Genomic DNA, 24,442 nt, shown 5'->3' with positions numbered 1-24,442 from the left:
TTTGGTTTGCTTCCTATCTTTAGGTTTGGTGTGGGTTTTTCTTTTGTTTGCCTCTTAGTGGGCAAATTTAGTGGGCGCTCATGGTGGGTGTCTTTTAGGTCCGAGTTGTTGTTGCTAGTCAACGTTCAGTGGACACCCCCTTGAGTGTCTTTCAGAACCCCTCCTAAAACCCCACCTGTTTCGTTTTGTTTGTTGTCAGTGACTCTTTGTTAGTCCCCCCTTCTGTTTAAGAAACATTTTTGTTTTCTTGCTGGGGAACGTAACAAAATGGTGGCTCATCCGGGATCTAGTTTCCATGAGTATGGTAGTCGCTCTAGTCACCTACTCTGAAGCTCTGCTGTGCCCAGATATTGGAGTGTTCAAAATGCACTTTTATGGTAGAGTTTCTGTCACTGACATCCACCCTGAGGGGTTATAAGACATTAGAGCTCGAGAACAAGGGAAGACAAGTTGAGCATGCAGCTAAACAAGAACAACGTGTGCATGTCATTCGATTAAGGGAGATAGATCTGGAAGCACTCCAGTCCATCCTGCAACCTCAACAGAGTTTGATTTTGGTCGAAAAAGACTTGTACCGCCTTTCAATGAAAAGGAGGTGGACATATATTTTACTCTGTTTGAGCGGATTGCCACATTCTTAAAATGGCTGCGTGATATTTGGTCACTGCTCCTCCAAAGTGTTCTACTGGGAAAAGCTCAGAGAGTGTACGCCACTTTATCTCTTGACCAGAGTTCAGATATGACACTGTTAAAGCTGCTATCCTTTGTGCTTACGAGTTGGTCCCAGAGGCATACAGACAACAGTTCCATAAATTACGAAAGACAGAATCAAAGTCATGTTGAGTTTGCAAGGGAACAAGCATGTCTTTTTGATCGGTGGTGCGGTTCTCAAGAGGTCAAGGACTTGAGGATTGAAAGACACTTATACTTCTCGAGCAGTTCAAAAATTGCCTTCATGAAAGGGTTGCTACCTACATTTATGAGCACAAGGATCTCACTCTTGAGAGAGCTGCAGTCCTCAAGAGTGAGACAAATCACCCAGTAGTTATCCCTATGCAAAAAGCAATCCAGAAAAGTCACCTCCTACTGCAAGATTTCAGTCTTTTTCTACAGTGACCAAAGATAACTTTCTTTTCGTATCTCCCAGTTTGCCATTACTGCCGTGAGAAAGGACACATTGTCTCTCAGTGTCTTAAGTTGAAACAGAACAATTAGAGAGAGAAAAAGCAGTTTCTTCTTGTGGGAGCACTCCAGCCCATTAACTCTCTGGTTGGGATTAGTGTATCTCCTAAACAAGATTTTGGATCAGATGTGTATGAACCCTTTGTTTCAGACAGGTCCGTGTCTCTGCAGAGTGGCAATGCTGTTAAGCATCCGGTGAAGATGCTGCGAGACACTGGGGCGGCCCAATCCTTCATTTTGGAGGGTGTTTTGCCTTTGTCTGACACAGATGAGCAGGGACCCTGGGCATCTTTCTTTTGGTGTTTTTCAGAGTCAGTAGAAAGGCCTCTTTACTGTCCTAAGTTTCCATATCTGTGACCTTAATTGCCTCTATATAGTCTGTAAGCGGTTAGTGTCTTAATGACCGTTCCGCAGGCGCATGTTCATTAATTGTTTATGGTTCATTGAACAAGCATGGGAAACAATGTTTAAACCCTTTACAATGAAGATCTGTGAAGTTATTTGGATTTTTACGAATTATCTTTGAAAGACAGGGTCCTGAAAAAGGGACATTTCTTTTTTTGCTGAGTTTACATTTTAAAATAAATAAGAGGTGGCTGTTTTGTCTTGTATTTAATTGTTGACAGCCAGTAGACACCATGGTTATATTGGAGAAGGTGACGCATTTAGGTTGTTGTGAAATGGAAGTTGTTTTCTGTTGGTGGTGAGCAAACTTGTCCAACAAAAATATAGGATATATTTGTTGTCTTAAGGGGTTACAAGTTTTGGTTTTCCATTTATATTTTGAGGTTGCGCCTTAGCACGTAGGGCGCACCGATTGGTGTAACCTCATTAGTCAGTATGTATTACACCTGTGCTGGCTTGTCCATCTCGTTAGACGGAAGATGTTTCACCTGGCTGGCCCAGTGCTCCAGTTGTCTTGCGCGATGTGGAGGGTCAACACCTTTAGTTGGCTTTCCCTATTTGATTTCTAGAAAGACAATCCTTTATCTGATCTTCCCCGTTTTCGTTTTGCTCCACTTTTTGGTTTGCTTCCTGTCTAAGTTTGGTCTGGGGTTTTTTCTTTTGTTTGCCTCTTATTGGGCAAATTTAGTTGGCGCTCATGGTGGGTGTCTTTTAGGTCCCAGTTGTTGTTGCTAGCCAACGTTCAGTGGACACCCCCATGATTGTCTTTCAGAACCCCTCCTAAAACCCCACCTGTTTCGATTTGTTTGTTGTCAGTGACTCTTTGTTAGTTCCCCCTTCTGTTTGAGCGACATTTTAGGTTTTCTTGCTGGGGAACGTAACATAACTCATTAGCATTGTATGGCGATGCCAAGACCTTGTATGGAAATGCCACACACAAAAACGGGCATCCATTATAATAACTTTTTCACATCTTTGGAGGTCTGACTAACTCACTCTAATATGAGTAGTAAAAGTCTTAGTAGTAAACGTTTTTTTCTAATCTGAGTAGTAAACGTTTTTGAATATACAGTATGACCAGTTAAAATCAGACTTTTATTCAAAGACAAGTAAAACACAGGAACCAAAATGTCTGGTACCTTCACTAGTCATTATGTGCTTATTACAAAGTTTTCACAATGTGTAGGTTGATAGAATGTTTTTTAATCATTTCTTGGACTAAGAGACTTTATCTCAATTCGAAAAACCTGGTAAAAAAGGCTGTTTCACTTCTAATAGGAGCGCTCATGTGTGCTCATTAGTGGCTTTACTCTGTTTGTAAAGGCAACTTTAGATAGCTGTTAAGTGTGGTGGAAACTATTGATCCAGAGCTGACATTTCCCCTGTTTACCCTCTTGATTCCCCATTAAATACACAGTCATTATATTGCATCATCAGGTAGGTACATTCACCATTAAATACACACTCATTATTCTGCATTGTCATGTGGGTACATTCACTAGGGGTTTATTTATCACTAACATTCCCAACCTCAAGTATCAATTTGCAAAACAAGAGTTTAACCCTAACCCAGAGACCTGACAGTCTCTCTCATCCAGCATTCCACTTCATCTTTCATATGTACCATAAAGCAAACCTCAGTTAAGTTTCTGACATAATCACCTCAAACACAAAAATCTTAGAAAATACTAAAATGGTGCTATCATTACAATAGTCCACATTCCAACATGAATTAAGCCATTATTAATCAATAAATCATTCATCCATTCATTCATTTAACCTTTTCCTGAGGAGGGAGTCTTTGGTCGTGACTTCATAGCCTTGACCAAGAGTCTCTGTTTCTCCTGTAATTTATCTTCCAGACACTGGATAAGGACTGGGTCAACTTTGGGGTCCACCTTATTGGCGAACCAGCTGCCGTAGTTCAGGAGCCAGCTCAGCTCCCCCGCCCCGTAGATACACACGCTGCGGACGTGTTTCCCTGTGCATGTTGGGTAAAGCGGTCCCTCCAGGTAATTCCACTTCACCAGCCTGGTCTTGCTCATTAGGTCTGTGACGTCGGCCTGGGCCCGTGGCACCTCGCCTGGCACGCCCGGCACCCGTGTCAGAGTGGCCCAGAAGTGTTCGTCTGGAGAGTAGGTGTCGTTCGACCACGCCAGGAAGTCCCTGACCAGCGCAGACGTGTTCACATATGTGACAAACTCCCGCGAGAGCACGAAGTAGGCACTGCCGATGAACATCTGGATGCCGTGTGGGGGAGGCTCCTTGGCCTTGTCGGTTTTCACCGGCCTCTGGATGTACTCAGCGTCCCACAGCTTGTGGTGGAAGGAGAAACGCTGCTTCTTGTATTTGCTGGGACGACTTGTCTCCATCATATTACCCCCCTGGAGCTTCTTCAGGTCGGCCACCAGCTCTATGTTGGAGCGCAAGGGGAAGTCCTGACCGCACAGGTTGATGACATACCTCCACTTGACCTCTGACCCCATGAGGTCAGACAGGCAGTTAAGGTCGGCTTTGAGGCGGCTGATGCTGGCGTACATCACCGTCTCCAGCTTAGAGGCGATAAAGACGTTGGGCAGACAGCGGGCCACACCCTCCATGGCCTCTTTGAACAGTTCTGATGACTTCAGGTCGTAGTGGATACAGTAGATGTTGTTGGGGGTGTAGACGGCCCGGAGGATCTTGTCCACCATGGAGGCAGACTTGTGGACCACCAGGGAGTAGGCCAGGGGGAAGGCCTGCTCCTCCTCAGACACCTGGACGTCCCCATAGCCCCGGGAGCGGAGGTAGCGCGGGCAATTAGAGGTCAGGTTGATCAAGCTCTCATCCTGCTCCCACACCACCGCTTGTTTTCTGATGGCCAGCGACTTCCCTACCTCGACCGGATCCATGTTGTAGATGGCATTGCAGTCAATGTTGTAGCGGTGGGGAGGCTCGACGTCATCGTAGCCTGTGGTAGTCTCATACGGTTCAATAGTAACGCTGTATTTAACAGTGACCTTTAGGCAGAGCAGCAGCAAGGCACAGATCACCAGCAGCGACGATAACGAATAAATAAAATGCTTCTTCCGCAGTCTGCTTGGAAAAAAACATCTCATTTTCATTCTGTGGTGAGACAAAATAATAATAGTTAATAAATAACTAACTAGATAGCTAGTTATTCGATCTGTTGCTTAAATGACTGTTGGGCTAAATAAATATTACACAAATAGTCACCTTGCTCTGTAAAGTCAACATGATATCACAGGAAAACGTCATCATGTCCCATTTTATCAAAAAGTTAGCGATCAACCCAATGACGCTTGCTTATGTCAATTGGAGCGGCTAATGGGGATCCTAATAAATACCCCAAATACATTTCAGTCAATGGGAAAAGATGAGTGTCAATCAATTGACACTTATGTCGATACATTCCAGTCAATGGGAAAAGATGAGTGTCACAGGGTTCACAGGGCTATGGTTAGGGTTGAGCCAAGACATGGAGATGAATTGAGGGTTAGGGTCAGAGATAAGAAGAAGAAACAGAGCTGAGAGCCCATAGAACACACACTGGGGTCTATACTAGAACTCTGAAGCTAATGGCAGTGGTGTTATGTACGCTTTATTCCTTTTTTCTAATAATCACTTAGGCTATTACACAGTATGCGTCCATATAGGTTCAATTAGAGTAGCTATGGTTTCTGTTTTGTCATGTTAGTGTCCAATTGAAATGTGAATAATGATGAATGGACATATTTTCTTCATGAACTAGCAGGTTTATGAAGCAGTATTACAGTGAGCCCCAGAAGTATTGGGACAGTGACACATGTGTTGTTGTTTTGGCTCTGTACTCCAGCACTTTGGATTTGAAATGATACAATGACTATGAGGTTAAAGTTTGTTTTGGTTGTATTTGTTTGGTTGTGTTTCAGATTATTTTGTGCCCAATAGAAATGAATGATAAATAATGTAATGTTTCATTTTGCAATCACTTTTATTGTAAATACGAATATGTTTCTAAACACTTCTAAAATAATGTGGATGATACCATGATTACGGATAATCCTGAATGAATCGTGAATAATGATGATTGAGAAAGTTACAGAGGCATAAATATCATACCCCCCCCCCCCCCCAAAAAAAATGTTATTGTAATGGTGAGAGGTTAGCATGTCTTTCTTGGGGGTATGATATTTGTGTGTCTGTAACTTTCTCACTCATCATTATTCATGATTTGTTCAGGACTGTCCGTAATAATGGTAGCATCCACATTAATGTAGAAGTGTTCAGAAACATATTCTATTCTTATATACAAAAAAAGTGAGTCCAAAATGAAAACACATTATTTACCATTCATTTCTATTGGGCACAAAATAATCTGAAACACAACCAAAACAAACAGCAAATTCATCCAACAAGTTTGTAGAGTCACAAGCTTGATGAAATCATTGCATGCTAGGAATATGGTACCAAATACTAAACCTTTGACTACTTTAATACACATATAAGTGAATTTATCCCAATACCTTTGGTCCCCTAAAATGGGGGGACTATGTACAAAACGTGCTCTAATTTCTAAACAGTTCACCCGATATGGATGTAAATACCCTCAAATTAAAGCTGACAGTCTGCACTTTTACCTCATAGTCATTGTATAATTTCACATGCAAAGTGCTGGAATACAAAACAACATAAAATGTGTTACTGTCCCAATACTTTTGGAGCTCACTGTACATTATACATTTTACTATGTGAATCACTATATTCTATTCAATATTCAAATGTTTTGTGTGTTATGTAGGCTACAATATAGTAAAGTTATTATTCAATCCATCCATTTTGTTAAGCGAGCATGGTCTCCAAGGAGCCAATGCAGGCAGAACATGAAAAAGGCCTATATCTTTTTCCATAAAAAACACCTATTTATTAAAACATTTAGAAATGTAGCCTTTGTACAGGTAACCGCTCCAAAATAAAGGAAACACCAACATAGAGTGTCTTAATAGGGCGTTGGGCCACCATGAGCCGCCAGAACCGCTTCAATGCTCCATGGCATAAAGCAGGGCTCTCCAACCCTGTTCCTCGAGAGCTACCATCCTGTAGGTTTTCATGCCAACCCTCATCTAGCACACCTGATTCTAATAATTAGCTGGTTGAAAAGCTGAATCAGGTTAGTTACAACTGGGGTTGGAGTGAAAACCTACAGGAGGGTAGCTCTCCAGGAACAGGGTTGGACAGCCCTGGCATAAAGGGTCTGGAACTCTATTGGAGGGATGCGATACCAGCGATGCATACAAAGCTCTCCCTCGCGCTCCATTTGGCAAATCTGACCATAACTCTATCCTCCTGATTCTTGCTTACAAGCAAAAACTCAAACAAGAAGTACCAGTGACACGCTCAATTCGGAAGTGGTCCGATGAAGCGGATGTTAAGCTACAGGACTGTTTCGCTAGCACAGACTGGAATATGTTCTGGGACTCATCCGATGGCATTGAGGAGTTTACCAAATTAGTCACTGGCTTCATTAATAAGTGCATCGATGACATCGTCCCCACAGTGACCATACGTACATATCCCAACCAGAAGCCATGGATTACAGGCAACATCTGCACTGAGCTAAAGGCTAGAGCTGCAGCTTTCAAGGAGCGTGACACTAATCTGGACGCTTGCAAGAAATCCTGCTATGCCCTCCAACAAACCATCAAACAGGCAAAGCATCAAAACAGGACTAAGATCGAATCCTACTACACCGGCTCTGACACTCGTCAGATGTGGCATGGCTTGCAAACTATCACAGATTACAAAGGAAAACCCAGACGCAAGCTGCGCAGTGACGTGAGCCTACCAGATGAGCTAAATACCTTCTATGCTCGCATTGAGCTGTTCCGGATGACTGTATGATCACGCTCGCCGTAGCCGATGTGAGTAAGACCTTTAAACTGGTTAACTGTCACAAGACAGATTACCAGGACACGTACTCAGAGCATGCACCGACCAGCTGGCAAGTGTCTTCACTGACATTATCAACCTCTCCCTGTCCCAGTCTGTAATACCTACATGTTTCAAGCAGACCACCATAGTCCATGTGCCCAAGAACGCCAAGGTAACCTGTCTAAATGACAATCGCCCCGTAGCACTCACATCTGTATCCATGAAATGCTTTGAAAGGCTGGTCATGGCTCACATAAGCACCATCATCCCAGACACCCTGGACCGGATAATGTAATTATGTGCACGAGCACAAAACTCAACATCTGTCATTTTGGTCCCGTCCGAATCTGCCATGGCAGTAATTTTTACATGGCAGGAGAGTAAAAATTCCAGCCAGAATAACCTACTGTTTTTTGGCAAACTCCCCTGATAATACTAGTCCCATGTGAATCGACATCCCTGTGTTTTGAGAGGTATTGCTCGCAGTTTGAGCAAAAAAACAATAACTGATTAGATAAATTCAACGAAGTGCTGCGCATAGCCTATGCATTCGGAAAGTACTCAGACCCCTTGACTTTTTCCACATTTTGTTACATTACAGCCTTATTCTAAAAATGATTGTTTTTTCCCCCCTCATCAATCTACACACACTACCCCATAATGACAAAGCGAAAACAGGTTTTTAGGATTTTTGCAAATGTACAGTGGGGAGAACAAGTATTTGATACACTGCCGATTTTGCAGGTTTTCCTACTTACAAAGCATGTAGAGGTCTGTAATTTTTATCATAGGTACACTTCAACTGTGATAGACGGAATCTAAAACAAAAATCCAGAAAATCACATTGTATGATTTTTAAGTAATTAATTTGCATTTTATTTGGTCACCTACAAACAAGCAAGATTTCTGGCTTCAACTGTGAGAGACGGAATCTAAAACAAAAATCCAGAAAATCACATTGTATGATTTTTAAGTAATTAATTTGCATTTTATTTGGTCACCTACAAACAAGCAAGATTTCTGGCTCTCACAGTCCTGTAACTTCTTCTTTAAGAGGCTCCTCTGTCCTCCACTCGTTACCTGTATTAATGGCACCTGTTTGAACTTGTTATCAGTATAAAAGACACCTGTCCACAACCTCAAACAGTCACACTCCAAACTCCACTATGGCCAAGACCAAAGAGCTGTCAAAGGACACCAGAAACAAAATTGTAGGCCTGCACCAGGCTGGGAAGACTGAATCTGCAATAGGTAAGCAGCTTGGTTTGAAGAAATCAACTGTGGGAGCAATTATTAGGAAATGGAAGACATCCAAGACCACTGATAATCTCCCTCGATCTGGGGCTCCACGCAAGATCTCACCCTGTGGGGTCAAAATGATCACAAGAACGGTGAGCAAAAATCCCAGAACCACACGGGGGGACCTAGTGAATGACCTGCAGAGAGCTGGGACCAAAGTAACAAAGCCTACCATCAGTAACACACTACGCCGCCAGGGACTCAAATCCTGCAGTGCCAGACGTGTCCCCCTGCTTAAGCCAGTACATGTCCAGGCCCGTCTGAAGTTTGCTAGAGTGCATTTGGATGATCCAGAAGAGGATTGGGAGAATGTCTTATGGTCAGATGAAACCAAAATAGAACTTTTTGGTAAAAACTCAACTCGTCGTGTTTGGAGGACAAAGAATGCTGAGTTTCATCCAAAGAACACCATACCTACTATGAAGCATGGGGGTGGAAACCTCATGCTTTGGGGCTGTTTTTCTGCAAAGGGACCAGGACGACTGATCCGTGTAAAGGAAAGAATGAATGGGGCCATGTATCGTGAGATTTTGAGTGAAAACCTCCTTCCATCAGCAAGGGCATTGAAGATTAAACGTGGCTGGGTCTTTCAGCATGACAATGATCCCAAACACACCGCCCGGGCAACGAAGGAGTGGCTTCGTAAGAAGCATTTCAAGGTCCTGGAGTGGCCTAGCCAGTCTCCAGATCTCAACCCCATAGAAAATCTTTGGAGGGAGTTGAAAGTCCGTGTTGCCCAGCGACAGCCCCAAAACATCACTGCTCTAGAGGATATTTGCATGGAGGAATGGGCCAAAATACCAGCAACAGTGTGTGAAAACCTTGTGAAGACTTTCAGAAAACGTTTGACCTGTGTCATTGCCAACAAAGGGTATATAACAAAGTATTGAGAAACTTTTGTTATTGACCAAATACTTATTTTCCACCATAATTTGCAAATAAATTCATTAAAAATCCTACAATGTGATTTTCATGATTTTTTTCCTCATTTTGTCTGTCATAGTTGACGTGTACCTATGATGAAAATTACAGGCCTCTCTCATCTTTTTAAGTAGGAGAACTTGCACAATTGGTGGCTGACTAAATACTTTTTTTCCCCACTGTATCTACTAGTTCTAATGTGTCCATGACATTCACAATTTCCTTAAGAGCATGTGGGTGATTGTTTGTGGTGTGATTTCCTTTACGGTCCATTGAGCTATTTAAAACAGTATTATAATCCCCCACCATAATAATATTGTCTTGAGTTGCTTGCAGGCTTGATAATTTATTATATATATTGTCAAAGAATTGTGGATCATCATTATTTGGTCCGTAAAGGTTAATGAGCCATATCTGTTTATGGTCCAATAACATATTTAAAATAATCCATCTACCTTGTGTATCTATTTGTACAATATGCACATTCGGATCGAAATTACTATTAATTAATATCATCACCCCTTTTGAATTTCTTTGCCCATGGGAGAAGTATATTTCCCCCCCCCCCCCATTATTTTTTCCACGCTACTTCATCTCGAATTGTTGAATGAGTTTCCTGTATACAATAGATATTATATTCCTTCTCTTTGAGCCATGTAAATATTGTTCTTCTTTTGTTATTATCAGCTAAGCCATTACAATTATAACTGGCTATACTTATTTCACCATACACCATAATGAGATACAAGTTTCAAGTCTATTTATCATTATATATGTTTGTAAATTTACCAATAAAAAATAGCGTAATGATTGAGTGTCCATATAGCTGTACCGTGATATTTGCACTGCTACGGAGCAACCCTTCAATTGTTCTCCACTAATTCCCCCGCTAAAGCCACTCCCCATCCCAAGTTGAGCCGTCATCCCAGTGATCAGCATCCCACCCACGTCCCTCCGCATCCCTAAGGCCCCGAGAGGCCAGGACCCATCCATCGAAAACAGCACACAGTACCACCCACAAAACAGAAGCAGATTAACCGCCAAAAGCATTTCCAATGCTTTCACCTCTATATATATATAACTATTTTTTTTTATTATGCATATCCTATTTTCCATCATTATCAATTAATATGCGTAATAATGTCGGCAGTTCACGCGTAGGATTCTAACATATAACCCGGATTGCCATTGTATTACATTTAATTCATTGACAAGCAATTATTATCCTAGCAAATCATTCCTGTGGTCCATCCCATACCCTCCCCCCCAACATCCCCACCCCCCCACAACAGATGCCAGACAAGCACACACGCACATACTCACATACTCCAACACACTCAACCCCCCTCCTCCACAATCCACCATAAAATCAGATACTCAACGGCTGTTATATCCCAGAGCCCAACTCGAGAAATAACTTGATTTACGAGTGCACATACAGTTAAAGCTGATTGAGAAAGCATGCAGATTGAGCAGAAATTGATAACAATGTGAGATTTGATTAATCTACTTAATCTATGTCAAGTCCTAGGTGATGGAGATCAGATCCACCCTCTTCACCTGAGACACAAACACTCTGATCCCCTGTTGTAACCATTTTCCCAAGCATCTCCATGCGGTCAGACCTTTGATTATTTTGTGCCACCTGGGCTACAATGATAAACCCCCTCTCTGATTGTCTGAGTGTGACCCCCTCCCCATGGGTTACTGCAGCCAGTGTTGCCAGCACTGCCACTACCTGGGTGGGCGTACCCCACCGGAATCCCCACCGGCTAGGTAAAAGGTCGTCAAGGTTCTCATTAGCAGCTTTGAGAATTTCCTTGTATATTATGCTCTCCCATCAGGGGGCTCTGGCTTTGTAGGACCAACCCTGCCAGGCAGGCTCAGAATCTTGAGGGGGCGGTGCTGCTGACAGCATTTATTTCTCTGTTTAGGCTGCATATTCACAGCAGGTCCATAAAAGAGATGGGAACTTCTCTTTGGTGTATGGGTCGCTCAGGTCGGTGTCCAGGTTATAGGGTTAGGGATCTTTCCATCATGATAGGACAATGAAAAATTAGATTAGATGTATACTATATTTAAAAATGTATATCCCTCATCTACACAAAATTGAAAGCTCTCTCTCAGTACCCCTGCTCATAGACCCCCGGTCGGCTCTGGGATATGCAACCATTTCCCCTCTCACTCACTTAACACCGCACCTTTTCAAACACAAAAATGCACACCACATGGTTGACTGGGGAATAAATGGGCCGAGCGTGTAAACGCACCCGCATCCACATCTGCCGCAAGGGGGAAAGGACGCCAGAGAGAACACAGGACCAACCACAACAACCATCCGCCAAAACAACAACCTCCCGCCAAAAAAGCCATGTTCTAATTATTTGTATTTAAATATGTATTATTCTGCTTGTTATATCGTTTTATCCTTTTATAAAATACTATACTTACTATAAATGTTATTTAATATTACAATCCCTATCATTGCTAGTATCAGGTGCTCCAATATTTGACTCCTCTATTACAACTTTTAGAATAGCCATGGAGTAGTATTTGTGTCTCTAAACATTTGGTTGTCAATATATAATTTATCCACCACTAGTGCAACACGTTTCCCTTTTAATCTGTTTTCCTTGAAGATTGGATACAGAACTTTGCGCCTTTCTACAATCTCCCTCGGGAACTGATCATTCATGCCTATTTTCGTGCCAGCAATTATTTTTCCTAGGCTTTTCACCATAGCTTTATCCTTAAAAAAAGCAAATTTGGCAACGATTGGGCGCTCATATTTCTGTCCTCTTTTTCCGAAACGATGTACACGTTCGAGTTGGATTTTATCGACAGCCTCGAGTGGGATTTGTAGCGCTGTATGCAGGAAGTCCTTCATAATATTCTCTGTTATTTCTCCCTCCTTTTCCTGAATACCCATAAGTACTAGATTTTCCCTCATCGATCTAGTTTGGATGTCTAGTAAGGCTTCTCTCAGAAGATTGTTCTCCTTTTTTAGTTCCCTAACGTCCGTTTCCATTTTAGAGACTGTCACTTTTAATTCTTTGGTTTCTTTCTCCATTACCAAAGCTTTTTCGCACTCATTTGAAGACTCGCTTTCAACTCTTTTACGTCTTTACTGACCAATTCTAGTATGCCCAATTTGTCATTTATCGACTTCAACAGGTCGCTTTCACACTTACCATACCCAGTGGTGAAAAGCATATATCATCTGTATCAGTCGATGAGTCGCGTTTCCTTTTGGGGATCGGCTCTCCACGCTTGTCTTCAGTCATGTTTGGGTGTTGCGTGTTGTTGTAATATTTGTCGATATATTTCTCTAGCCTTATGATCTGTTTTGTGTTATTATCCAGATTGAATTATATTAACTGCGAATATATGAAATGCTCATATTTAGTCTAACTTACTGATTTTGAATATTATGTTTTTATCTTGAGGTGTTTCGTACCGATTTCTATTCAATACGCCATCTTGTCTACGCGTGCCCCGAACTATCTGTTTGTCAGATAGTTCTTAAACCATTTGCAAGACTCCTGATCCAGGCCCATTTCAGACACTTTGAATGAGTAGGGAATGATCAACAGTGTCGAAGGCCTTGGAAGGTCTATAAATAAGGCAGCACAATGATTTTTATGATATCAAATTGTTTTTGTCACATGCGCCGAATACAATAGGTGTAGACCTAACAGTGAAATGCTTACGTACAAGCCCTTAACCAACAATGCAGTTTAAAGAAAAAGTGTTAAGTAAAAAATAGATAGTAAAAAAAAATAATAATAATAAAGAAATAACAAATAATTAAACAGCAGCAGTAAAATAACAGTAGCGAGGCTATATACAGGGGGTACCGGTACAGAGTCAATGTGCAGGGGCACAGGTTAGTCTAGGTAATTGAGGTAATATGTACAGTGGGGAAAAAAAGTATTTAGTCAGCCACCAATTGTGCAAGTTCTCCCACTTAAAAAGATGAGAGAGGCCTGTAATTTTCATCATAGGTACACGTCAACTATAACAGACAAAATGAGGAAAAAAATTCCAGAAAATCACATTGTAGGATTTTTTATGAATTTATTTGCAAATTATGGTGGAAAATAAGTATTTGGTCAATAACAAACGTTTCTCAATACTTTGTTATATACCCTTTGTTGGCAATGACACAGGTCAAACGTTTTCTGTAAGTCTTCACAAGGTTTTCACACACTGTTGCTGGTGTTTTGGCCCATTCCTCCATGCAGATCTCCTCTAGAGCAGTGATGTTTTGGGGCTGTCGCTGGGCAACACAGACTTTCAACTCCCTCCAAAGATTTTCTATGGGGTTGAGATCTGGAGACTGGCTAGGCCACTCCAGGACCTTGAAATGCTTCTTACGAAGCCACTCCTTCGTTGCCCGGGCGGTGTGTTTGGGATCATTGTCATGCTGAAAGACCCAGCCACGTTTCATCTTCAATGCCCTTGCTGATGGAAGGAGGTTTTCACTCAAAATCTCACAATACATGGCCCCATTCATTCTTTCCTTAACACGGATCAGTCGTCCTGGTCCCTTTGCAGAAAAACAGCCCCAAAGCATGATGTTTCCACCCCCATGCTTCACAGTAGGTATGGTGTTCTTTGGATGCAACTCAGCATTCTTTGTCCTCCAAACACGACGAGTTGAGTTTTTACCAAAAAGTTATATTTTGGTTTCATCTGACCATATGACATTCTCCCAATCCTCTTCTGGATCATCCAAATGCACTCTATCAAACTTCAGACGGGCCTGGACATGTACTGGCTTAAGCAGGGGGAAACGTCTTGCACTGCAGGATTTGAGTCCCTGGCGGCGTAGTGTGTTACTGATGGTAGGCTTTGTTACTTTGGTCCCAGCTCTCTGCAGGTCATTCACTAGGTCCCCCGTGTGGTTCTGGGATTTTTGCTCACCGTTCTTGTGATCATTTTGACCCCACGGGGTGAGATCTTGCGTGGAGCCCCAGATCGAGGGAGATTATCAGTGCTCTTGTATGTCTTCCATTTCCTAATAATTGCTCCCAAAGTTGATTTCTTCAAACCAAGCTGCTTACCTATTGCAGATTCAGTCTTCCCAGCCTGGTGCAGGTCTACAATTTTGTTTCTGGTGTCCTTTGACAGCTCTTTGGTCTTGGCCATAGTGGAGTTTGGAGTGTGACTGTTTGAGGTTGTGGACAGGTGTCTTTTATACTGATAACAAGTTCAAACAGGTGCCATTAATACAGGTAACGAGTGGAGGACAGAGGAGCCTCTTAAAGAAGAAGTTACAGGTCTGTGAGAGCCAGAAATGTTGCTTGTTTGTAGGTGACCAAATACTTTTTTTCCACCATAATTTGCAAATAAATTCATTAAAAATCCTACAATGTGATTTTCTGGATTTTTGTTTCTCAATTTGTCTGTCATAGTTGACGTGTACCTATGATGAAAATTACAGGCCACTCTCATCTTTTTAAGTGGGAGAACTTGCACAATTGGTGGCTGACTAAATACTTTTTTCCCCCACTGTACATGTAGGTAGAGTTAAATGCATTATGTGAGAGTTCAGTGACCAGCCGGAGGAAGACAACACGACAACACCCTCCTCATGGGATAGGTACTCAGTGTAAAGCCAATTAGCACACAGCTGGGCCCACTAATTGCTTGTCTTCCTCCTCTATATAGGTGTGCCAGGAGAGGAGATGAGGGAGGATTGGGAGTAGAGACGGGGACCTGAGTGTATTGTCCTACCTTAAAGAAAGCTTCTTCGTCTGGGGCACCTTGTCTCTCTGTTAACCAAGGCAGACTTTAGATAGAGAGAAGCGTTCCTCCTGTAACTATTATGTGTAGACGATAGTCTAAAGACAGGAGTATTATGTGTAGACGATAGTCTAAAGACAGGAGTATTATGTGTAGACGATAGTCTAAAGACAGGAGTATTATGTGTAGACGATAGTCTAAAGACAGGAGTAGCTGTTGTTTTGCTTTCCCTTTTTGAGCCACAGCCTTTTGGTCAACGGCTTAGTTTATGTTTATTTTTTTTGTTACGCTGTTGTTTCAGCGTGGGACGTTACCCTGTATTGGAATTATTTTATTAGGGCGAAAGAAAACCTGTTCAGTAGCAATACAAAAGTAAAGGAACCCCAACCTGAACACTGCCTCTAGTCTGTTAATATCATGCCTCCTGCTTGTGTTAGGGTGCTTCGGACAAGCTGATCCGTTCGCAATAGATAATAAACAGAGAGTAGCGGCAGCGTAAAAGAGGGGAGGGGAGGGGAAGGAAGGGGGGAAGGGGTGACAATGCAAATAGTCCGGGTAGCCATTTGATAAACTGTTCAGGAGTCTTATGGCTTGGGGGTAGAAGCTGTTAAGAAGCCTTTTGGACCTAGACTTGGTACTCCGGTACCGCTTGCCGTGCGGTAGCAGAGAGAACACCAAGACTGGAGTCTTTGACAATTTTTAGGGCCTTCCTCTGATACCGCCTGGTATAGAGGTCCTGGATCTAGGCAATTTAACACAATAATCTAAAACAATCATAGTGGCTGAAACAGTGCTATGTCCAGATCTAAAACCAGACTGGTTAACATTTAGAATAGAGTGAGAAGTTAAAGTTCTTCGCTGGGAGTTGGTCAGGGATTCTAATACCTTGGCTAGGCAAGATAGATAACTACTGCTCAATCTCCAACCTAAGTCAGAAGGATCTCTGCCCTTATGTAGGGGGAGGACATGTGCTGCTTGCCAGATGTTAGGGATAACACCAGGAGCAATTGTCTTAAAACTGCATTGTTGGTTAAGGGCTTGTACAGTCGTGGTCAAAAGTTTTGAGAATGACACAAGTATTAGTCTTCACAAAGTTCGCTGCTTCAGTGTTATGAGATATTTTTGTGAGATGTTACTATGGTATACTGAAGTATAATTATAAGCATTCCATAAGTGTCAAAGACTTTTATTGACAATTACATTAAAGTTTATGCAAAGAGTCAATATTTGCAGTGTTGACCCTTCTTTTTCAAGACCTCTGCAATCCACCCTGGCATGCTGTCAATTAACTTCTGGGCCACATCCTGACTGATGGCAGCCCATTCTTGCATAATCAATGCTTGGAGTTTGTCAGAATTTGTGGGTTTTTGTTTGTCCACCCGCCTCTTGAGAATTGACCACAAGTTCTCAATGGGATTAAGGTCTGGGGAGTTTCCTGGCCATGGACCCAACATTTTGATGTTTTGTTCCCTGAGTCACTTAGTTATCACTTTTGTCTTATGGCAAGGTGTTCCATCATGCTGGAAAAGGCATTGGTCGTCACCAAACTGTTCTTGGATGGTTGGGAGAAGTTTCTCTCAGAGGATGTGTTGGTACCATTCTTTATTCATGGTTGTGTTCTTAGGCAAAATTGTGAGTGAGCCCACTCCCTTGGCTGAGAAGCAACCCCACACATGAATGGTCTCAGGATGCTTTACTGTTGGCATGACACAGGACTGATGGTAGCGCTCACCTTGTCTTCTCCGGACAAGGTGTTTTCCGGATGCCCCAAACAATCGGAAAGGGGATTCATCAGAGAAAATGACTTTACCCCAGTCTTCAGCAGTCCAATCCCTGTACCTTTTGCAGAATATCAGTCTGTCCCTGATGTTTTTCCTGGAGGGAAGTGGCTTCTTTGCTGCCCTTCTTGACACCAGGCCATCCTCCAAAAGTCTTCGCCTCACTGTGCGTGCAGATGCACTCACACCTGCCTGCTGCCATTCCTGAGCAAGCTCTGCACTGGTGGTGCCCCGATCCCGCAGCTGAACTTTAGGAGACGGTCCTGGTGCTTGATAGACTTTCTTAGGCGCCCTGACGCCTTCTTCACAACAATTGAACCTCTCTCCTTGAAGTTCTTGATGATCCGATAAATGGTTGATTTAGGTGCAATCTTACTAGCAGCAATATCCTTGCCTGTGAAGCCTTTTTGTGCAACGCAATGATGGCGGCACGTGTTTCCTTGCAGGTAACCATGGTTAACAGAGGAAGAACAATGATTTCAAGCACCACCCTCCTTTTAAAGCTTCCGGTCTGTTATTCTAACTAAATCAGCATGACAGAGTGATCTCCAGCCTTGTCCACGTCAACACTCTCACCTGTGTTAATGAGAGAATCACTGACATGATGGCAGCTGGTCCTTTTGTGGCAGGGCTGAAATGCAGTGGAAATGTTTTGGGGGGATTAAGTTCATTTTCATGGCAAAGAGGGACTTTGCAATTAATTGCAATTCATCTGATCACTCTTCATGACATTCTGGAGTATATGCAAATTGCCATCATCAAAACTGAGGCAGCAGACTTTGTGAAAATTAGTATTTTTGTCATTCTCAAAACTTTTGACCACGACTGTAAATCAGCATTTCACTGTAAGGTGAACCTGTTGTATTCGGCACATGTGACAAATACAATTTGATTTTAAGTTTAAAAAATACAGGTTAAAGATTCAACAATACAGAGAGTTGTATTAAGAAGGGGTCAAGTGAAGCTCCTGTGGATTTTTTTTTACAGCGATATTTAGCAAGGCACTAAATACATCACAGACATAAAATGGTTGAAATTAAAATAAATATGATTGTGTGACTGGGAGTACATCATCCTCTATAATATGTTTCGAGTTAAATAAACTCCCTCTAGAGAAATTAGAGGAACTCTCAGAAACTATTCTTTCTAAAAAGGTGGCCAGTTGAGGCAAAATGGTTATTAAAAGCACCACAAATTTCAATGTTGTATATTATGGGACCAGAGGCTGTCATAACTTGTAGTGGCAATGAGGGGGTGGAGTTTTGTTTCAACGATTTGTTTCAACAATTAAATTAATGCAAAAATTTGCTTTCCATATTGTGGATTACCACCACTCTAAGATTCAATTGGATGACACATATTTTCCCATTGTCTGCCATGTGTTGACATAAACATCAATTGGTTGACACTCATTTTTTCCTGTTGAATGAAATGTATTGACATAAGCTTCAACCCTGTGACACTCATCTTTTCCCAATGACTGCGCTGTATTGACATAAGCATCGATTGGTTGACGCTAATCTTTTCCCATTGGCACCGCAAAGCCTGCTGGGAGCATGAGCAATTGACATAAGCTACAATGGGTTGATGCCTAACTCTTTGCAAAAACATAACCGGATGATGTTTTGAGGCTGATAATAGGCTGGTAAACTGTAGCAACAAAAAAAACAATAGTGGGTCAACTGTGTTTACCCTACACTACTGATGTAGTACCTTATTGTACTGTATATGGTCTGCCTGCCCAGCAACAGTACTTCCCTTGACAACACAATCTCACACTCAATTTGTGCAAATATGTACAAAAAGATTTAGTTACTTTTTGTGTGGCTTAATTCGTTTGAAAATACACATTTTTGTGCGATTTAATTAGTAGGAAAAGACGCACATTTTTGTGGGGCAAACTTCAGAACAATCTTTTGAAAGTTATTAGAGCAGTGCATGATGGGCAATGGCTACCCACATTTATTTACATAAAAACAACCCAATATTGTTAATCAACCAGGTTGTCACCAAAATAATTATAATACAATAGTAGCCTTACATTATTTTTATTTTTTTATTAATGTCAATACTGTTTTCTATGCTTGTTTTCACTTAATATTTTGGGATACTGGTGCACTTGTAGTCAGAAGGGCCCTTTTTTTGTGTGGGCAACAGTAGGCCTACACGATGTTCTTCATAACGCATTTCATATTTCGTGGAGCCTACATTACACAATTTTTCTTCATAGTGCATTTAATACAAGGCTCCACTTTTTCGTGTTCATAACACAGTCTTTCATAATGCATTTTATTCAAGGCTATGTTGAATTTTATGATGGTTGCCAGATTGGAGGAAAAATACAGATTATTAATTCTTATTTTTTAGTATCGATTAAGGTATTTGATTGGGGAATGAGGATACATTTTTATGATGGGAAATTATAATACACACCATCGCACACGCACACACACATTCACTTTGTTTGTACTCATGTTATAGCCAACTTGACTTTTGTAAGAATAATTTGTTATACATTTTATTGGTATCTAGTTGTCATGTATTCATTATCTTTAACTGGTTAAATGTTTGTAGTTTGCATATTTCAGTAATGATTAACATGGTTAAATAGTCATAAATCTCTGCTTTATTTAGCTTTTGGTATATTTGGTATTTTATACATATTCTGTATTTCCACTGAAGAAAGCAATAATTAAATCAACACATTACTGTAAATAAATGGACACTACCTGTTATAAAACCGCCTTGATGACAGCTTTGCACACTCTTGGCATTCTCTCAACCAGCTTCATGAGGAATGCTTTTCCAACAGTCTTGAAGGAGTTCCCACATATGCTGAGCACTTGTTGGCTGCTTTTCCTTCACTCTGTGGTCCAACTCATCCCAAACCATCTCAATTGGGTTGAGGTCAGGTGATTGTGGAGGCCAGGTCATCTGATGAAGCACTCCATCACTCTCCTGCTTGGTCAAATAGCCCTTACACAGCCTGGAGGTGTGTTTTGGGTCATTGTCCTGTTGAAAAACAAATGATAGTCCCACTAAGCGCAAACCAGATGGGATGGCGTATCGCTGCAGAATGCTGTGGTAGCCATGCTGGTTAAGTGTGCCTTGAATTCTAAATAAATCACAGACAGTGTCACCAGCAAAGCACCCCCACACCATCACACCTCCTCCTCCATGCTTCACGGTGGGAACCACACATGCAGAGATCATCCGTTCACCTACTCTGCGTCTCACAAAGACACAGCAGTTGGAACCAAAAATCTCAAATTTGGACTCATCAGACCAAAGGACAGATTTCCACCGGTCTAATGTCCATTGCTCGTGTTTCTTGGCCCAAGCAAGTCTCTTCTTCTTTTTGGTGTCCTTTAGTAGTGGTTTCTTTACAGCAATTCGACCATGAAGGCCTGATTCACGCAGTCTCCTCTGAACAGTTGATATTGAGATGTGTCTGTTACTTGAACTCTGTGAAGCATTTATTTGGGCTGCAATATGAGGTGCAGTTAACTCTAATGAACTTATCCTCTGCAGCAGAGGTAACTCTTTCTTTCCTGTGGCGGTCCTCATGAGAGCCAGTTTCATCATAGCGCTTGATGGTTTTTGCGACTGCAGTTGAAGAAACTTTCAAAGTTCTTGAAATGTTCTGGATTGACTGACCTTCATGTCTTAAAGTAATGATGGACTGTCGTTTCTCTTTGCTTTTTGAGCTGTTCTTGCCATAATATGGACTTGGTCTTTTACCAAATAGGGCTTTCTTCTGTATAACACCCATACCTTGTCACAACACAATTGATTGGCTCATATGCATTAAGAAGGAAAGAAATTCCAAAAATTAAATAATAATAAAATAATTTTGATTTGTTTAACACTTTTTTGGTTACTACATGATTCCATATGTGTCATTTCATAGTTTTGATGTCTTCACTATTATTCTACAATGTAGAAAATAGTAAAAATAAAGAAAAACCCTGGAATGAGTAGGTGTGTCCAACCTTTTGACTGGTACTGTTTATCAGCTTTAAAAGGGTTTATTTACAACCTCTGGGATATAGCATGTTGGGAATAGTGGCATAGGAGAGTCTGACACATAACCCCTAACTTGAGTTCAGTCTTCACCAATGAGAACCAAGAGGGGCCTAGCTTCATCCTTCATGACGGGAAAGGCCTTGATTTTAGGCCGTAGGAAATCCTACATCCATCTCATTAGATCAGAACAGGATGAATCAACAGTGATTCATATTACTGGTTTGCATCCTAAAAAAATGATAGTTGTGTTTTGCTGCATAACACACATTATTTGTCTACCCATATGATGTGGATCATTGTCAGGTTATTTGATATATAAGCTTCAGTAACAAAAGAACACCATGGTTATAATAACACTTTAAACAGGTAGTTTGTAAATGTGTAGAATGTGTTTGTTTTGGGTCCACACTGGTAAGTTAACTTATGTAAATTAGACAGTCACAGAGGATTTTCTTCTGAATAACTGGTCAGAGCATAGCACTTTCCATTCAGCTTCAGGCAACTGATGTAAGGCTTGATCACACCTGTAGTGACTACTTCGATCCATCACGCCCATTGTTGCTTATCCATTGTTCACCAGATATATCAATGTAATTACACCCAACACAATGTTGAAAAACAAAATGCTTCCCACCACTAGATCACATAACTAGACGTGAGCTGGACGTGATCCCAACGCTGCCACCAATGTAGCAGAAGAAAGTGAAAGCTGCAACAGGGACTCTAACTAGTGCTCCTACGTGGCAAAGTGAGCTCCAACAGCCGTTGCCATGAAAGCCTAGTAGGCTTCTGGGCAGAGGCAGTAGGCCTACAATGCAGGCATATGCCTTGTTACAATAGCCTATGTATATAACATGATTGACACGACCGTAATAATCATCATGAAACGACCTATGAAGTGCCATAAGTGTAAGCCAACATAATTAATTATTTTGCATTAACCTGTTTAACTGCATTGATATGGCTTAATTGATCATAGTCCAGACTCCTTATAGTTACAATTACCATGCAGTTGCACCAGGGGAATTTTAACCAAACAGATATTTTTTGCAGGTCTTCTCTTTCCCCACATTTATTGATGAATTAATTCCCCAATCAAATACCTTCATCAATACCACAAAAAAAAAACAGACAAATACAGCTTTATACTCCAATCTGGCAACCCTCATAAAATCTGACATAGCAACAGTATCCCAAAGTATTAATCAAAAACATGCATAGAAAACAGCATTGGCATAAAAACAACAACGTAAGGCTACTATTATAAGTATTTCGGTGACAACCTGGTTGAGTAACAATATTGGGTTGTTAATTTTTGGGACACAAAAAAAAGCAGTGTAGAACACCATTGCCCAAAAACCATTGCTCCAATAACTTTCAAAAGATTGTTCCGAAGTTTGCCCCCCCAAATATTTTTTTTCCTTACGAATTAAGTCACACAAAAATGTGTGTAATTTCTAACTAATTAAGCCACATAAAAACGCACTAAAAACACACGAAATCTGCAGAATTCCCTTTTGTACATATTTGCACGAGTTGAGTGTGAGATTGTGTTACCCTTGAGGATAAATACAGTTTATTGAATTTAGTTGAATTGCTAGCAATAACCACGTTTCCAACCACAGTTTTTATGCCAGTATAGTAATACTGTATATTTTTTAAAATCACGCGATGATATGGTGTGCGGTCCTCCACTACAACTAGGGGTAACCATGCAGTTTATTAGGCTACAGATTAAATAAATTATGGTGAACTTCACAGGGTGGTGAAAGTACACAGTGATGAGCTTGGTGCTCATTTCCAATAAATATCGAGGGTCTTATTCTGGTGACATGATGATCGCTGCTTGACTGCCGTTTGACTGCTTTTATTCATAATAATCTCATCAAGTCACAGCCTGCCCGCACTGTATCTGGGAGCTGTTGGATAGAGCGCATGTGCCAAGACCAGAGTAGGCAGTCACATTTGTTATTTAGCGCAACAGTTTTTATGACAAAATATGTATGATTTTACTCGCATAAAAACTGTGGATGGAAACGTGGTTTGTGCTCAGCATGTCATGCTCTGGTAAAAGCTATAAACTCATTTCACAGTGAATTACAAGATTTCACGATTTTTTCCTACATTACTCTTTGCACCAGCATACTTTACGTACATGACTTGGAGTGAGAAAAATCATTATTTTTCTTCAACCTTCTTAGACCAAGGTCAAACGAAAGGTATGTGTCCTTTGCGCTTGCTGCTGCTACAATCCCACTGAGATCTGTAAACTTGTCATCAATTTTCCCAGTCAGATTGTTGTTCTATGCATGGTAACCCCTGATACCACACCAGTGTGTTGTTGTTGTAAAGGATGAAGTTAATTGCAAAGCTCGGTCTGTCTTCGGTTAATGTCCCATCACGTTGAAATTATGCGCTGTGCTAATTTATATATCGCTCTCTTTACACACAGACTCTGACAGAGAACGCGTAGTGAAGTTTCCTTTTCACGGAAGCAATGAAGAGAGAGCGAGAAGTAAGTAGGAGGGGGGTTAGGCTGGGGAGGTGCGTGTCTATTAAAAGTACAGTATGCAATGCATAGTAAATTGCTGTGGTTCTGTCATGGTAAAATCTGTCATGCATAGGAGAAATGACAGTAGCCTACCAGGGGAGAAAACCCGATGACATTTAGTAACACGGTTTGATCCATCACTTGGATGACCTGCGTTTGAATTCCTCTGACGTGTCTTCTCAAAACATTTCAGTTTCAGACAGGACAGAGGTGTGCGGGTTTATTTGTTTTGTTGAAGTCAGGTGCCCGCCCAGTCTTTATAATAGCAAAATCTTGGAAATGTGACCTCTGACAAAGAGGTGGCAGCACAGGTCCCAGAGTAGTGTGGCGAAAAAAACATTTATTGGGCCCATAGTTTTCCTGATCTGGTAACCTAACCAGGCAAAACTCTGGACCTTATATGGTATGACGTGATTAATCTGTTTTTTAAAAAGGTTTAATATGGGCTATGATGGGAGCAGAGTTTTTCTAATCAGGTCACATGGTTTTTTATAAACTCCTGGAAAAACTCCTGGCCTTGGGGAGGAGCAACCTTGTCAAACTGCAACAACCTTGTACTTATTCATATGAATTATATTTTAAAGAAGGACTAGGGGGGTTTCCTATACATAGAGAAAGCAAC

At 41.4% G+C, this 24,442-nt stretch overlaps 1 protein-coding gene across 1 annotated transcript; it reads right to left on the bottom strand.

Moving 5' to 3' along the window:
- Positions 1-2,725: 2,725 nt before the first annotated feature.
- LOC121574482 (beta-1,3-galactosyl-O-glycosyl-glycoprotein beta-1,6-N-acetylglucosaminyltransferase 4-like) lies at positions 2,726-23,723 on the bottom strand. Its single transcript, XM_041887097.2, has 2 exons — positions 23,425-23,723; positions 2,726-4,692 (listed from the first exon to the last, which is right to left on the bottom strand). Exon 2 carries the CDS (start codon positions 4,689-4,691, stop codon positions 3,363-3,365), a length of 1,329 nt encoding a protein of 442 aa, XP_041743031.2. The 5' UTR covers position 4,692; positions 23,425-23,723; the 3' UTR covers positions 2,726-3,362.
- Between the last annotated feature and the right edge of the window lie 719 nt (positions 23,724-24,442).

This window comes from Coregonus clupeaformis, chromosome 9 (genome assembly GCF_020615455.1).
Source record: "Coregonus clupeaformis isolate EN_2021a chromosome 9, ASM2061545v1, whole genome shotgun sequence".
NCBI classification, from domain to species: Eukaryota; Metazoa; Chordata; class Actinopteri; order Salmoniformes; family Salmonidae; genus Coregonus; species Coregonus clupeaformis.
The sequence above is the reverse complement of the archived record's forward strand: the minus strand, read 5'-3'. Positions and strand labels throughout refer to the sequence as shown.

Coding starts and splice junctions, on each gene's coding strand:
- LOC121574482 (XM_041887097.2), bottom strand. CDS start 4,691: ATGAAAATGAGATGTTTTTTTCCAAGCAGACTGCGGAAGAAGCATTTT.